Genomic DNA, 18,536 nt, shown 5'->3' on the forward strand with positions numbered 1-18,536 from the left:
ACACAAAATGAGAGATGAAACAAAATGGATGAATCTCAAAAGCCTTATGCGGAACAGAAGAACATGGACACAAGAATACATACTGTCTGGTTCCACTTACTCAGAAGTTCCTAATCAGGCCAGACAGTAACGGAATGATAAAGCCTGACCGTGGTTACCTCAGGTCATGGGTGCCGTGGAATTAACTGGGAAGGGTACCGGGGAACTTGGGAGGGTAATGTAAATTGACATGTTTCGATGTGGATGGTGGTCACCTAAGTGATTTCATTTATAAAAAATGACTGAGGTTAGAGGTAAAAGTCATTAATTTTACAGTATGTACGTTTACTTTGATTTAAGTAACTTTTCTCGATGACGTTCAACAGTTGGTTTGAGTAGTTCACCTGTTAGAAATTTCACTGGATGGGGAAACACACCCACGCCAGAGAAGCCAGTTTGAAGTTCGAGAGTTTTGAGTCTAAAGTTCATTTGTTTGTTGTGTGAGGACACCTGCAGATGCATGTTCACTCCTTCTCCTCAGAGATACAGCACCATTAACAAGGGCAGAGTAAGCTCCTCATTCCCTTTGCCTAACATTTCAGAGCTGTCGGGAACAAGAGAAAGCGTTCCATGCCAGAGCTGCTCTTGACTAGAATTCTCATAAGGCCATTTGATCACTCTGGAGGAAGACCTTTTAAAATATACATAACAGGGGGCACCTGGGTGGCTCAGTTGGTTAAGTATCTCCCTTCTACTAAGGTCATGATCCCAGGGTCCTGGGATTGAGCCCCACATCGGGCTCTCTGCTCAGCAGGGAGCCTGCTTCCTCCTCTCTCTCTGCCTGCCTCTCTGCCTACTTATGCTCTCTATCTCTCTGTCAAATAAATAAAATCTTAAACAAAATAAAATAAAATATATGTAACAGGAGGTGCCTGGCTGGCTATGTCAGAAGAGCACTCCACTCTTGATCCCGGGTCAGGAGTTCGAGCCCCACATTGGTTGTAGAGAACACTTAAATAAAAACTTCTCAAAAATTAATAGAATGTATTCAACAGAATGAAACACTTGTCCATGAGGGGGCAGTTTGCAAAGGTGTCTGGATATGGATAATGAGTTTGCCACGGGCACCAAAAACAAAACAAAACAAAACAAAACAAAGGAAAAGCGGGCGCCTGGGTGGCTTAGTGAGTTAAGCCTCTGCCTTCGGCTCAGGTCATGATCTCAGGGTCCCGGGATCGAGCCCCGCATCATCAGGCTCTCTGTTCAGCAGGGAGCCTGCCTCCCCCTCTCTCTCTGCCTGCCGCTCTGCCTACTTATGATCTCTCTCTCTCTGTGTCAAATAAATTTAAAAAAAACTTAAAAAAAAAAAAAAAAAGGAAAAGCAAAGCAAGGGTCCCTCCTACAGTGTAACTCTCTTAAGAAAGCATCCCATGGCTGCTGAACCATTCTGCATTTAATGACTAACTCATCTGGGCTCGCCTCTGCATTTACACAGCTGGGGATGGCAGTGCTCTGGGCAGAGTTCTCTGAGGTAGTGGGTGAGGAGGTGGTGGCATTGCATTTCAACTTGAGCAGCCTCAACTGTGCGGACTGTTGGGGTATGAGCTGTACATCAGAGCAACGTACACATACCCCACACCCAGCACCCCAAGGAGCCCCACTTCTTGTCTCAGCATTCCCTTCATACTTTGTGCTTCAGCTTCCCTCCACGTGCTAGACTCCCTAGGATGCCTCCTTGCCTTTGTATATGCCACTCTACTTCTCTGGAATATTCTTTCTATCCCAACTTCCCTTAGAGATCCCTTCAATGCTTCGCTCTAGTAACTCCCCAGCTCTGTTTGGTGCCCCTCATCTAAGCTCATCACTGTGAAAACATCTACCAAGCCATAGAGTCATCTCCAATTTGCTTGTCTGTCTCCCTAACTCCATTATTAGCTCCTTTTGATCGGGGTCTAGTATTTTTTCATCCTTGAATTTCTAATATCTTTGGTAGTTTGACACAAAGCAACAGGTGATTGTAGAATAAATGTGGTAAGCACAAATAAATGGGGGAGAAAAGCTAATTTTGCACTCTTGTTTTGATATGTGAATTGCTGTAGACCTAAAAACAAAATGCTCATTTTGACAGCATTCAATATGTATCAACTTTCCACCTCAAAAGAATGTCCACAGAAACAGGAATACTCTGATTAAAACATTAATCCCTCTTATACTGAATTCCTTTAAGTGTCGTTAATTAAAAAAAAAATCCTAAAACTGTTCTCATATTCAGTTTACTATCCTATTGCTTTTTCTTTTTAAATATTTTATTTATTTATTTGACAGACAGAGATCACAAGCAGGCAGAGAGACAGGTAGAGAGAGAGGAGGAAGCAGGCTCCCCGCTGAGCAGAGAGCCTGACTCAGGGCTCCATCCCAGGACCCTGGGATCACGACCCGAGCTGAAGGCAGAGGCTTTAACCCACTGAGCCACCCAGGCGCTCCTCCTATTGCTACTTCTAAACCACATGTTATTCCCCTTTCTTTTCTCAGGTATGTAGATTTGGGATGCTGCCATTTTACGAAGCCAGAAGAGTTGACAAACCCCATTAAAAGTTCCACACAACCTTTTAGCAGGCATGGAACCATAAACAAGGGAGAACTCCAGGAGAATTTGAGGGGACATGGGAGCCTATCACGCCATCTTGCAGTGGAACTCTAAAAGCATTTCTTCTGGACTTCAATGTACTCCTCCAGTGGAGGAGAGCTTCCTATGTTTCTAAGTTCATTAAGGCTCCTCCTCAGAAACACTGTTTATGGCCCTCCAGAATCAGATTCTAGAGCTGGGAGTCCCTCTCCTCCTGTTACTATTCAGAAAGGCACAGACTCGTTGGTGAGTTTCTCCTGCAGAGTGAAATCTTAGTTTGAGATGAACTGCGGTTTCAGGCCTGGGTGTCTTCCAGAACCATTAAGCTACTATGTATCTAGGGGGATCCCCACTAATTGAATTAGTTAAGCCTTGTGCCTATATCCTTTCTAAAGAGAATCCGTTTTGGCCCACATCACCCGCTGGAAGAATGGGTCTAGGTGGCCACATATTTATCTGGTGATTCAATTCCCCTACCGAGAGCCACATAGGCAAGGGTGGAGATCTGTCCAAACCCTGGTCAGTGAGATTCCACAGGAGAGGGAGAGAGACAAACTGGTGAGACATGAGGAATGCAACTGTAGGATTACGTAGTACAGAACGCTGTGGCAAGTGTTAGTAAAATACGGAGTAATGGAGAAAGCTGGTCTACAAAGGAAAACCCAAGCATAGAGTAGATGGGCAAGAGAAGTGGAAATGAGACTCCATGGTACCTAAGAAAACTCGATGGTCTAGTTGGGCCTCAGATGAAGAGAGAGCAGCAGAGGGGAGATACAAGATGCAGAGGAGTGCACAGGATGGAATTCTGAATTTAGGATCAGAAAAGCCCACTAGTATGCTGCCTAACCTACCTGGGCTATATATATATACACACACATACATACATACATATACATTTTTTTTTTTTCAGCTAGAAAGGAGAGTAATTGTTTACTCTACTTGCTTTGCAGGGTGGCTGTGAAGTTCAGCTCCTTTGATGTAAAGCAAGGTACTCTGCAAATTGAAAAGAACTTTACAAATGTTAGATTTTAAAACCATTTCACTTTCCGTCTCTGTGCATTTCAATAGAGTTCATGAAAAATGCCATCTTTTATAGGACTGGAACATTCCTTTTTCTCAGAGCATTAGAAAACAAGGACCCCCTATAAACATTTGCTAAATGTGAGCTACATCGTGAGACATCAAGCCCACCACACACCACTCCCTGATAAGCATTACATTATTATAATTAATGAACCATTTACTCTCAGCTCTTTTAGATATTAAGGTAATTTTAAAATAACTAAGGACATACAATGACTTTCTCCCATTCCTACTCAATCCCAGAATGTTAGAGCTGTAAAGGACCTTAACAATCATCTCAGAGTTGGCAAACTACAGCCCACAGCCCAAGTACCACCTGCCCTCTATCGACAGCCAGTGAGCTAGGACTAGTTTTACATTTAAAAACAGTTGAAAACAATGAAAATAATATTTTATGGCCTGCCACAATTATAGGAAATTCAACTGTCAGTCTGTCTTAGTCTCCTCAAGCTGCTGTAATAAAATAACAGAGCGGGTGGCTTATAAAAAACAGAATTGCATTGCTCACAGTTGTAGAAGCACAAGTTCAAGATCAGGGTGCCAGCATGGTCAGGTGAGGGCCCTCTTTTAGGTCAGAGACTTCTTGTGTCCTCACATGATGGAAGAGGCTAGGAAGCCTCTTTTACAAGTCACGAATCCCATTCATAAGGGCCACCTTCAAGACTTAAGTACTTCCCAAAGTCCTCACCTACTCATATCATCACCTTTGGGGATCAGGATTTCAACGTGTGAATTTTCACCATATGAACATTCAGACCATTGCACGGTATTCCCAGTAAGTTGTACTAGAACATAGCTACACTCATTTATGCATTGTGTATGGCTGCTTTCTCAGGCTACAGTGACAGAGTTGAAAAACTGTGACAGAGACTGTATGACCTACAAAGCCATTTACAATGTGGTCTTTTATAGAGAAAGTTTGCCAACCATGATCTAGTCCAATCTTGTCATTTTACAGATGAGGAAACTAAAGCCCTGAAAGATAAAATACTTATTCTCGGTAACTCAGCTAGCATATTATTTAAAGGCAGAATCAAGGCTAAAATCTAGTTTTTCTGTCCATTTTTGATCATGCTGAATTTAATGACTGAAAAATTAGCTGTCATTATACTTTTCTTTCTTTATGGCATTAGTTTTATTTGTATATAGTTGACACACCAGGTTATATTAGTTTTAGGTACATAACATAGCTATATGTTATGCTACTCATCTTTAAATTATACAAGTTCCTTGTGCTAATTATTGGATTTATCTTAAAATCTTTGATTGCTCACATGAACTAACTTCATACAAAAAATTCACCTTGAAGTAAAACGTTTTCGTGTGTTCATAGTAATGGATTGTCTATCTTATTATTCTTAAATAGTTCTAGTAGAAGTTATTGTAGAACAAAATGATGATAAAAATTAAATATTTCACTTGATACATCAATCAAATAAAATATGCTCTGCTTTTAAATTACAAAGCAATAATGTATGGAACATTCAAACACTTTCAGACAAATTGGACCCACCGAATTTTCTTACAAGAGATGATTGACAATAAGATTGAGAAAATAGTTTATTAGTCTTTCTATGTTTAGTGAATAGAACTCGACCAGTTAATTTCCCAAATGTAAGCTGAATTTCAGTCTTTTGTAAAATAAAAAAGGAAGTGTGTCTAAAGTTGAGCATCCCCACCCCATCACTGGAAGGTCTCTGTTGGGTAGCTGGTGAAATCAATTACCTACCCATCTCTTAAAATATTCATCTTCAAGAGGTAATGTTTACAGCATTGGTTCTCAACTGGGGTGATTTTTGTCCCCTGACGGATATTTGGCAATGTATGGAGACATGTTTGGTTGTCACAATGGGATGTGGGAGGAAGGTGCTCCTGGAATCTAGTCAATAAATCCAAACATATTGCTAAATATCCTACAATGCACAGGACAGAGAACCTCACAACAAAGACTTATTCAGGGCAAAATGTCAGTAATGTCATCGTTGGGGAACCCTGTTTTAAAGGGAAATCACCAGACTGGCCCACAGCACTCAATAATTACAACTTAAATTTCCAGAGCTTAAATGTCAAGGCATCATTAGCTCCTGAACTAGCACTGTAGAGCAAATATGTTCTATGGATGCCTGTATAATAGTTCATTCTTTTAAATATTTTTATTCATTTCTTTATCCCAGCAAATAGATGGGAAAGCATGGAGATGATGCAAAAAAAAAAAAGAAAAAAAAAATTACCTTCTTTCCAGCTACTTCTTTTATTGATCTTAGCCAACCAGTACTAGGATAATTTTTCTAATGATTCTGGTATCTTTCCTAAAAAATTTATTTTGACTTTGATCTATTTTTTCCCAGTAGGAACCTGATAAACTCTATTTGACTTGTATCCATAACAGCTGATATAGTAAAAATAACCTAATGCTAACAGAAAAACAAATTCTAAGTCCCATTTACCTTTAAATGGAAATGTCAAGATACTTCAATAGGATTATATCTTACAGTTATCTCTAGACACTTGCAAGAGGCACATTTAAAGAAAGCAAGGGACATCTAGGTGGCTCAGTCAATTAAGTATCTGACCCTTGATTTCAGCTCAAGTCATGATCTCAGGGTCATGAGATAGAGCCTTGCGTAGGGCTCTGTGTTGTGAGTGGAGCCTGCTTAAGATTCTCTCCCTTTGGAACCCTCCTACACAGTTGGTGGGAATGCAAGCTGGTGCAACCACTCTGGAAAACAGCATGGAGGTTCCTCAAAAAGTTGAAAATAGAGCTACCTTACGACCCAGCAATTGCACTACTGGGTATTTACCCTAAAGATACAAATGTAGTGATCCGAAGGGGCACGTGCACCCGAATGTTTATAGCAGCAATGTCCACAATAGCCAAACTATGGAAGGAACCTAGATGTCCATCAACAGATGAATGGATAAAGAAGATGTGGTACATATATACAATGGAATACTATGCAGCCATCAAAAGAAATGAAATCTTGCCATTTGCATCGATGTGGATGGAACTAGAAGGTATTATGCTTATCAAAATAAGTCAATCAGAGAAAGACAACTATCATATGATCTCCCTGATATGAGGAAGTGGAAATGCAATGGCGGGAGGGGAGGTTATGGGGGTAGGAAAAGAACAAATGAAACAAGATGGGATCAGGAGGGAGACAAACCAAAAGAGACTCTTAATGTCACAAAACAAACTGAGGGTTGCCAGGGGGAGGGGGGTAGGGAGAGGGTGGTTGGGTTATGGACATTGGGGAGGGTATGTGCTATGGTGAGTGCTGTGAAGTGTGTATACCTGGTGAATCACATACCTGTACCCCTGGGGCTAATAATACATTATATGTTTATAAAAGCTTTTTTTTAATTTATTAAAAAAAAAAAAGATTCTCTCCCTTTGTCCCTATCCCCTCGATCACACTCTCTCATGCTCTCACTCTCTCTCAAAAAAATTTTAAAAAATGAAGAATGGCCCAGCAAGACAACTATGTAGAACAGCACTGCCTCTAATTCACAGGGTAACCCATCCAATAACATTATTAAAGGTAATATGTTAAAGTCTCTTACATCACTAAATTAAGGAATGCCCTTTCTCTGATATAATCAATAGATGAGGTAATTACAATCTCTCACTTTCTCTTTCAGCAAGTATTTTCAAAGCAGATATCAGGTGCTATCTATTTACAGTTTCTTTCTTGAGTATGTAATTCTATTCTGCATCACTTTTACTGAGTATTAATTATTGGTTCAATTCCTTAACTAATCATCCAATTTGGGGAACACACAAAGTATATCAACTCAAGCTCAATGTTTTCTTTAATTAGACAAAAATGCCAAGACCCTGTAACAGCATTTGGTTCTTTTGTGTAATAACTTCAGAGAACTGCATCAAGAGCATAGTTATCTACTTGGACATTTCCCTGGTCAACTGTAATTCACCTAGCACTCAAAATATTCTCAGCTCTTTGCCAAATGCACACACCAAATTGTCTAAAATATGAATCCCATGGGATGAAAGAACTAATATTACAACATACTAAAAGCAAGACAGAAATGCCCACTGATTTTTAGGGACATGCATACAAGTAGAGCCTAATATGGTTTTTGGGATTCAGGGGAATTTTTCCTAAATTCATCCAGCTCACCTGAGTTCTGTCTTAAAATATGGGCAGGAGTTGGGTAGGAGGCATGACTCAGACTTTCCAGGTAGTAGAAATAGCGTGTGCAAAAAGCCCAGCTAGAGGGAATGTCAAGGTTTGAGGAAGGAAAGACAAAATATAAAGGTCAAGAAGTAGGCAAAGGACTGGTCACTGAGGATGCTTCATACCACATCAAGGATGTTAGATTTTAGTGCACATGAGAAAGGGAACCACTGAAGAATGTCAAATATGGCAGCATCCTACTCTTACTTGCATTTCAAGTGGACCACTCTGGTGACTGTGGGAAGGATCAATTTGAAGTAGACAACTACAGTATTTTGGATCCAAGAATAAGAGACTAATCTTGGGAGCTACAAATAGACAGAAGGAGTAGAGCAGAGACATATTTATGAGGAAACCTGGCAGAACTAATTGGCTGGTAATGGCAGGGATGAGAGCCAACAAAGGAAAAGGCACAAACCCAGGTTTTGCAGTTCAGACAACCTGGGGAATGGGTGACAGTAAATGGGAGACAGAAGGAGAAGCAGCAGATACGAAGGAGTCACAATTAATTCAGCAATGGCTGAACGATTAGAGCAAATGTTAGACTTAGTGCTTTCTTTGCTGCAGCTGGAACCATGTAAGTATGTTGTTTCTTCACATAAACAGAGGTTGATATGCCATGCTTTATTTTTTTTAAAAAGATTTCTTTTAGAGAGAGCAAAAGAGAGCAGGTGGGGGGGGGAGGGGCGGTGCCAAGGAAGAGAGAGAGAATCCTCAAGCAGACTGACTGCCCACTGAGTGCAGAGTCCAAAGCGGGGCTCGATCCCACAACTATGAAATCACGACCTGAGCAGAAATCAAGAGTCAGACGCTTAACCCACTGAGCCACCCAGGCGCCCCTCCCCATGTTTTCTTTTATTACAGGATACCACTTACCTACTGTACATTTCTAACACCCAAACTAGCTCCCTCCATGATCCCTTAGGGGCGCCTGGGTGGCTCAGTGGGTTAAGCCTCTGCCTTCGGCTCAGGTCATGATCCCAGGGTCCTGGGATCAAGCCCCACATGGGGCTCTCTGCTTGGAGGGGAGTCTGCTTCCTTTTCTCTCCTCTCTCTCTGCCTGCCTCTCTGCCTGCTTGTGATCTCTGTCAAATAAATAAATAAAATCTTAAAAAAAAAAAAAAAGAAACAATTATGAAAGTTATCCAATGCTCTACGAACGTGGGGACTTTTAAGATATGGAAACATTATGGGCCTATATACACTTAGAGAGACTGTGTGCTCAATTTCTAACAATGAAAATCAGATACTGAGGTGTGGTCCTGCCAGAGGCATGATTTTAATGAGTCCATGTTTCCTTACTTAAGTGTCACACTTCAGAAGACAGAGTTTTGAAATATTACAATGCATACGGTTCATCTGTATTGCTTGTTAAAAATGTGAATGCTCAAGGTCCTCTCAGGTGTTTATCTTAGTTGGTTTGGGTGGAATCCGAAGAAATGGATTCTGGAACCGGGAGTCTTGGACCACACTTGGAGAAATGCTTCAAGGGTTCATTTGGTGGATACATCTTCTTCCAAGGCAATTTAACATAGAAGATGTTGCTGTTAACAGATTTATAAATAGGATCAGTCTTTCCTTCCTTCCCACCTAGTTATCCATCCATCCACTCTCAAAAAATCTTTAATTATTTGGGGGAGAAGAAGTAAAAATTATCAGTTCTATCCCAAATCTGCAATTCCTATGCATGTGCCTCTGAAAATGGAGGTAGAGAGCAGACCCTGGTTGGTGCATTTCCAAATGTTTTTAAAAATAAATTATGCGTGATAAACAGAAAAATTCAAAATTCCTCTACTAGAGATTTTGTTACGTCTGCCCCCACCCATCACAGCAGTTCCATTATTGTATCTTTCTCATATGCTTGAGGGCCAAGAAAAATTTGTTCAGCTCAGCTTTCCTTATATAAGAATTAATATTGGGAATTATTTTAAGAAAAATTTCAAGTATAAAATTAATTTTAACTTCGAATGTGTTTTTCCAAATGAAAGCCCCGAATGTTGTCTTCCTCCCCTCCCGGTTCCAGTCCAGAATCTCCTCTTTCCTTGGTTTTTGAAGGCTGTAGGGTAGAGTGGGCGAGGGGGAGTGGGGAGCAACTCTACCACTGTAGGCATTGGCCATGGCTGCTTTGGCCTTGGCCCCCAAGTGAACAGGCCATGACTCACTTGGTACAACCACATTCCACTGGAATCAAAGGAACATGCACTTGGAATGACCTCTGCAATCCGAAGGGCACAGGTGAAAGATAAAGGGGGCCTAGAGAAGACACTGCAGAATTTTTACCATACACACCGTCTCTGGGAGCTCTGATTCACAAAGCTCCGGGTGAATTCCACAGAACGGAAACATCTGAAATCCAATGTCACGTGACTGAAAACAACTTGAGACAATCACGGAGAAATACACAAATAAACGAAACCGAGAAAGAGGGACAACCGTTCCTCCAGACTGTTTTATCATCTACTCATCAAAACAGGACAGCTGAACTCAATTTGCTTCTTTATCTATAAGCTCATGATTAAATTCTGAAAACCTAGGAACTGTTTACGTAAAACCTTTTGCTCTCACTGTTGACAATCACAAAATCTGTTCAGCCCAGATGCCAGCATAGGAAAGGGCATTTAATCTAGTTTCCCTCCAGCTGAGCTGAATCTGTGTTGGCTTTTCTCCTTGTGTGGTCCTTCTAAGAGCTGTTCGCATCAGAATCACTGAAGAGCTTGTTAAAATGCAAATTCCCAGGCCCACCACCTACGAACTGAATTAGCATGGGGGGGGGGGGTGGACTTGGGTATTTGCTCCCCAGCTCTCCAGGGGATTCCTAAGCATCCCCAGGATTCCACACACTAGCGCTGTTTCTTTACTCTTCAATAAACACTTACTGAATACTTTTTTTTTCTTTGTCAGCCAGAGCTGTCAAAACTCCTTTCCCTGTCAGCAATAGAGAGGGAGAAAGGATACGATCTAGCCATCTGCAGACGAGCTGGGAGCCAGCTGAGGTTACACCAACAAGATGAGGGAAAATCCACTTGGAGAGGCAGTGCTCTCTTGAGCTGCCGGAAATCCGGACTACAAGCAAGGCAGAGCCGCTCCCTGGAGACAGACCCTCCCTGGAGACAGCCCTTGCCTGGGACTCCACAAGTCACCCCGGAGCCAGGTGGCCCTGGACTCAGACTCCCAGCCACATCCTCCCTCTTTCCCCAGCGACCACAACTTTCAGCCTTTTTTCTGTAGGAGACGGCCCCAGAAGACAGAGCTCCCCAAAGAGACAGGAGGGTTTCTTGTTGCCTCAGGAATTCCCATCAGGCTGCCAGAGGAACATTTCACAAAAAAGGCAAGTCACACGGTGAGTGCTCGGCAGCCGGAATCAAGCCACCATCTGAAACACACCAGACAGATTCTCGCTCTCTCTCTCTCCCGGGTTTCAGTTTGAGCACATTTTCTTTTCTTTTTCTCTCTTCTTTCTCTCATTTTCTTAAAGGGAATACGAGGCTGGCTTGCTGAGATGAAACGCCGGAAGTTTCTTTATTAGCAGCCCTTAACCATTTCCCTGACAACCCACTGTGTTGGCCTAAAAGCAGTTGATGCTTCAAGTGTCTCATTGTGAAGGCACTTAGTGGAACGAGCCCCTCAGACACTCCCTGACCTTGCTTGCCACACGGCTCACCGACGTGTCTAGATAGAACAGGTGTGTGTTTTCTGTCCTGTGCTGGAAACTTAACTGCTGGTCACGAGCAGGTGGCTCAGGAGTGCCTCGTCCTGGCTAAGCAAAAATAGTCTGGTTTACTGACATTCCTCTATGTGCCATGTAAAAATTCAGGATTTTAGATGTGAAAAGGAGACCTTGGAAGGGTAAAATTTAAAACACACGTTGAAACGAATCTCAATCTAGGGGTGCCTGAGTGGCTCAGTGGGTTGAAGCCTCTGCCTTCGGCTCAGGTCATGATCTCAGGGTTCTGGGATCGAGCCCCGCATCGGGCTCTCTGCTCAGTAGGGAGCCTGCTTCCTCCTCTCTCTCTCTCTGCCTCCCTCTCTGCCTGCTTGTGATCTCTGCCTGTCAAATAAATAAATAAATAAATAAAATCTTAAAAAAGAAATTTTTAAAAAATTAGAAAAAAAAAAAAAAGAAATCTGAATGTAATTGTTTCCTACGAGCTGGAGACCATCAAAGGGAAGTCAATTTCCAGAATGCCTGGCATCAACGACAGAAGACAGACTCAATTCATCTCATTGTAAGGATCTCACTATGCTTCAGGGACAGCGTGATGGACACTGGTTACTATTACAAGGAATTATAGATGTAGAAAACCTCAGTAATCGAGCCGAATGTATGTTCATCTGGTAGCCTACCTTGATCAGTACTCTCAATTAATTCCTTTTTGTGACCCAGTTCACTTTCATTAATCCTTTGGCTAATACTATGAAAGAAAGGAGAAGAGAGAGAAAGGTGAGCTTTTTGACTGGATTCCAAAAAATTAGCAGTTTACGATGCATACAATCTAAAAAATACATTAGAAGAGATATTCCTGATTATATATTATTCACTCTAAAGAGTTCTGTGATCAAGTAGTGACTGGGGCTCCTACTCCTCAATGACATGGGGTTATTTCTTTTCTCAATCCCACTAGAAGAACTGACATCCCCTTTTTAACTCAACAAAGAGGAACCACAAAATGAGAAGGTCTGTCCTTCCTTCTCAAGACTTTTCTTCTCAGACAGGGGACCTCTAACCAACGAGGCACAAAGATCAAAACTCAGAACTTAGCCTCAATTCCTCCCTTCGCCACAATGAATCAAGTGTTAAGCCCTGTTTATGATACCTCCATTCCTACTGCCTTAGCCCACATCCTCATCAATTGTCTGGGTCTCCAATTTGACCTCTAAGCTTTTGATCCTACCATCTTCTACCCATTCCCGACAGTATAGCTGGAACAATGTATTTAATGCCTCAATCTGGAAGTCTGCTAACGTCCCTTTGATGGTACTCCATAGTTTTCAGGATAATTGTCAAACATATTAGCTTAGCAGCTAAGGCCCTCTATGATTTTAAAAGCTGCTGAATGTTCTAGTCCTCTTCTATTTGAATATCCAATCCAGTCGAACTGAGAGAGTATGTCCTTTCATACCCACAGAAGATGGTAGCCTTTACCACGTGGAATTTTAGCACTGGATCCAAGTCAAGACCTAATCTTTCATTTTAAAGAAGAGGGCACCAAGTTACAGAGAGGTTAAGTAAGTTACCCAAGGTCACACAGGTGGTTAGGAACAAAACACATTTAGAATCCAGTGTTTAGGTCTAACCCTCCAGAATATAATTTCTTTAATCTATTTTGACATTGCTCTAAGTACGAAAGCAGATTCCTTCTCAGTATAAAACTCTGAATATCCTAAAATGATAGGTCTTGGTCTTGGTCTTGATGGACAAACTGACTTAAATGTTTGTATCTAAAATCTGTTCCAAGTATAGAGCTTCCCTTTCCCTCAGTGCAATCCATTTTCAGAAGCCTTCTCTTCAATAAGTCCACTGAGACATCAATACAAACAAAGCTCTCTGCCCTAAAATTAATCTTCAAATTCATCGTTAAGTCACCAAAATAAAAATCTCCCAAATAAAACAAAAGCAGAGGCAGACCTAATAATGAATATGAAATATGCTAAGAACATTCTGTCACTGAAATTAACTTGACTTCTTGTGATTAGCAAGATGATATCTTAAAACACAAGAATGAAGCAAAGGACGACTGAAGAGAAATAGTCTGGACAGGGTCCCATTTGAAATGTATCCGTTTGAAAACAGCCTCTGTCTTTTGGCTATCATCACCACGAGCCTGTCCAAAAATTCATTTTCAAATGTTATTTCCAAGTGCAATCTCAAATTCAAAATGTGAGTTGGTTGGCAGGTTCAAAATTTGCTCTGAGATGGACAAAGCAACAAATGAGATGTTTTCAGAAGGAATAATAAGTATATTCCAACATTCATTCACTGAGTTTAATTCATGCTTCAGATGCCAGCCTTCCCCTTCTAATTCCTTTGTATCCTTTGTTTCTATTAGGAAATAGAGAAAATAGGATTATAAAGCCATTTCTAAATACTGAAGTAAGTTAGCAAAGGAACATGTACATTCTCAGGGAGAGGGCGGGGAGGGAAGGTGGCTTGAGCCCAGTCTGTGAGAAACGGGGAGTGATCCAAGGTTAGCTAAATCTGACCATACCGTCACATCCTCTGCTGTGTTACTGACAAGTCAGAGCACTAGAAAAAAGCATATTACATCAGAAAAATGCTTGGAAGGGGACCAAAAATTACCTGTTGAATAGGAGAATTGGGTTTGTTAGCTTATGATTTCATAGACTCTGGGATGCCCAGAGAACGCATCCACTAAATTACCATGGTGGCAATGGTGTGGGGGAGGGAGAATAGGAGACTGGGAAGGGAGGAAGAACTGTGAAGAATCACAGTTACTAAATATTTAATTTATAAACTAAACCAGGAAGAACACAGACCAAAAGATGCAAAGGATTACTCAGGAACTTCTAATTTATATATAAATGGAAATACAAAAGCAGAGCAAGAATACATAGGGACTAGCAAAGCAGGTAAGACAGCAGCAATCCAAAGGGGGACAAAATTATACGAAATCCATATCCAGAACGTTGGTGATATAAAACTGAATAAACCAAAGTAGCTTTCCTTTCTTTTTAAGTATTGCTGGAAGATCTGGTGTCACTTTCTTTTTTTAAAGAGTTTGAAACATGTTCACTATCTGAAGTTTCCTAGGATAGGTACGATCTTTCAAAAATACAGATGTCATTTGGAAAGGAACTTCTCTAGTAACACACATCCTGTCTTTCATGTATTGAGAGACTCGAAAGGACACTCATCAGTACACTTTATTAGATGAATTGTTATAAAGTACCATGTTAAAAAAGCATGGTAGGAGCCAACTGTACACCAATCACAGTATTGGTGTAACATTGACAATGCCTGCTGGTAGAGAATATCAACAGTGGTTTCCACTAAAAAAGACAACAGCTATTCTCAAAATAAGTAATCTACCTCAAATACATACTTCTCTGCTGGTTTTGTGACTATGAAATGACGAATAAAGTTTTCCATTAAAAAAAAAACTAGAGTATTAATGAATAATATATTGAGAGTGCTATTTTGCACATGCCTGTTAAGAAGGTCATTTTGTAAGTTCAAAAGCATTATTTGGGGAGGGTAGGGCCAATTAATGACTTCAAGTGAAAAATGTTTCTCATTGTACATGGGACTGCTAGTGTCAATTTTCTCAGTCCTTGTTGGATTTGCCAAGACATCCTTTGCCCCAGACCCTTGATTCAATAGTGATTCTGGAGGAAAAATTACATTCATTTGTTTCCTTCCCTGGCCTCATTCTCTCTCATGCCCTATCACACATGTTGTTCCTATACAGCAAAAACACTTACATCCAAGGATGCTTCTCTCCCACTCCTTATTCCCAAATTGGCTTTTCCTCTTCAATACTCTCTTAGGGAAGCAAACCATCGCCATGACAACATTATGATGGGGGTTTGAACAGGACATGGGGCAGCCTTTGTCAAAGTTAACATGGGGATTTTGCTGAACAGGATAAAGAAAACTCAGACAGTTGGTAATGCTCTCTTGTGAGCCACTTAGCTGCACAGAACTAACTGTCCATATCTAACTTGACCCAACCAAACCACAGCCTTAACAAAGAAAAAAGAAAGAAAGAAAAAAAAAGAAAAAAGAAAAAAAATGTTGCAAGTGTCATTTATTTAGGACTAATTCCTTAATCCTCTGTTGTGGTCAATTAGGCTCAATATCCAGCGGTCATTAAATCATGGTATCATATTAATATGGAAAAGAGAATAAGGAACTTTGCCTTTTTAACTTCACGTGGATGTGGGACTTCCAGAGATACATACTTTTCCCAAATAAGTGTTAGTGCATTCTCTCTTCTAGGGAAAAATACTTGTTTTCTGCACCTTTTAAATTTCATGTGATTTTTCTTCCCTATATGGCAGATGATGAAGATGAATTATTATGCAGTTGTGGGGACTTTTCCGGATCTTTAACATACTGACCTCCAGAGAGAGGAGTGCTGCAAACAGAAGGTGACAATTCTGAGCCCAGGTGTAGTCCCATTCTTTTGTGTAACTCAGAGCAGGAGCTCAAGGATTACATTCAACATATATTTAACAACACTTTCCCACTACGGGCTTCACGTAGGAGACGAAAATTATCACACCTTTCTAAAAACAAGGACACCTAAGAAGTCACCAACCGATGAGATTCATTCTTTGTCTTTACCTGAGCGACCACCTAAGGACACGGGGCTTTTAAAATAGTGAGGAGAATCCTTTGTTCTCTCAGGTTCCATTTAAAGGGAAAGTGGGTCGAAGGGCTTCCCCAGGGAGCGGGGTGGAAAAAAAACCACAAGGAAGAGCCAAACACCCAGGAGGAAGAGATTTCACTCCCACTATGGTTCCCACCCTCCCAAAGAAGTTAATTAATTCTATTTCAGGGATGTTTAGGGTGGGGGGCTGAAGGGGGAGAGCACTCAGGCAGCCCATTCTCTGCCATCATACTCTCATTCTCAAATGTGGCTCAGACCATCTCTCCTCCCTGACACCATGGGGTGGGGGCGGGTGATGGACGGCTGAGAGCCTCTCTCCAGCCTTAGGCAATGGAGCCAATACCATAAGCGTTTGTGCTCCCCAAAAGGTGTGTCCCAGCCCAAGTGCGAAGTTGGGTATTTAGACCTGAAAAGCACAATTAGAGCCATTCAAAGCAGCAAGTTACAGTACCTTCAGAAGTCTGACAGATGGGAGAAAGGCTGCGTGGCACAGCTTCCGGATGGTCCAGTTTAGGGGACGAGGAGCATCAGTCTGATTCATGACCCCTTCCAAATTCCACCGGGAGAACCAAAAACTGCAACCCTGAGCAATGCCTAGAAAACAAACGGTCCCCCACGGCCTTGGCATCCCATGGTCATCTCCACACCTGCAAATTCCATCAGGGCAGAGGCTTGCTGGAACTTGGGAGACTAGTCAAGTGGCGTTGCCTGAGCCACGGAACCTTCTTAAGAAAGCCACCTCCCCTCTCCCTGCAGCCGTGCTCATGCATACCAAATGTGGCTGAATGGAGGCACACTGCCTGCTGCTTCGGGGAGGGGATGCACGGTTTTGAAGGAAAAGGACAGCCTGCACGAACCAGCCTGTGGTCGCAGTGAGAGCAGCCCGCTCCGAATGCGCGCTCCCTCTCCGGCTCTCCTCCCAGTGAACGCAAGTCAGGCACTGGGGGAGAACCCGGGCCATTTGCTCTGCTCTCGCTTGCTTTGGGGGGGAGCCAGGAGGAGAGCAAGAGGGAAAATCAATAAAGCCAGAATGAGCGACTTGCACTTTCTTGCACAAAGCATCTTTGAGGGGCTGGAAACTGGCACAAGGGGAGGGGCTAGGACACAGAGGGAGAAGGAATGCCTCCAAATGATAAGATAAAGACTCCCCTTTTGATTTATGTGACCGAAGAAATGGAGCTGTTGTAAAACGGATCTATAGTAAAAGGGAGCTCTGTCGTGTTCCCGGGATTTTTATTAACTGTGACAGAAGGTCCTCGCCCTGATGTATACATTGTATCCATGATGGACAGGCAGACTGACAGAAGCGAACCAACCCCCGGCCACAGGGAGCGGCAAGTTATTCCTTTCTTAGAAAGCAGTGCAAACTAATGTACATTGGTCTTACCTTTCAGAAATGGCAGTTTCTAAACTGGGGCTTATATCTTCCTGGAAAGCCACTTGATACTCTTTCTCTGCAACAAAAATTTAACCCTCAATGTGCCACACAGGACGCTTTACATAAAAGATGAGTTTCCTCATGTGGGGATACCCACCCCCCTCATTTTCTAAGGACAGCTTTAAGAGTGAGAGTGAGAGAATGAGAGAGAGAGAGTGGCTGAGTTAGCATGATTCTGGCTCCTGTGGCAAAAGAGAGAATCAAGGAGAACTTTCCATCTGGAGGTAGAAATTGGATAATTTCACTTGAAGAGAAGTTCTGGCATTGGCAAGAGGAAGTTCATGTCACAACCCAGGGGGACCTCCTGCTACCACCTCGCTCCCCCAACCCCCACTCCCAGCATCAGACTCTGTGGGTGCAGTTGACCCTTGGCTGGCCAGGTGAATCCCCACATTTTTTTAAAAGATTTTATTTATTTGACACAGAGAGAGATCACAAGTGGGCAGAGAGGCAGGCAGTGGGCAGGGGTGGGGGAAGCAGGCTCCCTGCTGAGCAGAGAGCCTGATGCAGGGCTCCATCCCAGGATCCTGGGATCATGACCTGAGCAGAAGGCAGAGGCTCAACCCACTGAGCCACCCAGGCACCCCGAGAATCCCCACAGCTTTATAGCATTACCATCTTCCCCATTTTTCCTAAGTCCCTCCCCATGGCTACACTGATTTTGCATTTCTAAAGACCTCGAGGAGATTAGTAAATCCTAGCCCCACAGTGTATGCATTCTGAAGCAGAATCAGTAGAGCGGAGAGATGTGACATGCTGGGACCCTGCTGTAATTCAGATTTGGGGACAACTTGACTTTTCCCTGTGGAGTAGTTAGCACCTGACACACTGCATTACAACACTATCTCCCTCACCAGCTA

General features: G+C 42.2%; 1 protein-coding gene across 6 annotated transcripts in view; it reads right to left on the bottom strand.

The window, feature by feature from the left end:
* Positions 1 to 16,866, bottom strand: part of LOC111153534 (transient receptor potential cation channel subfamily M member 3) — a 486,919-nt gene extending 470,053 nt beyond the window's left edge. For all 6 annotated transcript variants that reach the window (XM_022512597.1, XM_022512596.1, XM_022512594.1 and 3 more), the window contains exon 1: positions 16,690 to 16,866. In XM_022512597.1, the coding sequence (XP_022368305.1) occupies positions 16,690 to 16,866 (177 nt within the window). The remainder of the gene's footprint in view (positions 1 to 16,689) is intronic.
* Between the last annotated feature and the right edge of the window lie 1,670 nt (positions 16,867 to 18,536).

The sequence above is a fragment of the Enhydra lutris genome, unplaced genomic scaffold, assembly GCF_002288905.1.
Source record: "Enhydra lutris kenyoni isolate GAN:26980312 unplaced genomic scaffold, ASM228890v2 scaffoldscaffold33, whole genome shotgun sequence".
Lineage (NCBI taxonomy): Eukaryota > Metazoa > Chordata > Mammalia > Carnivora > Mustelidae > Enhydra > Enhydra lutris.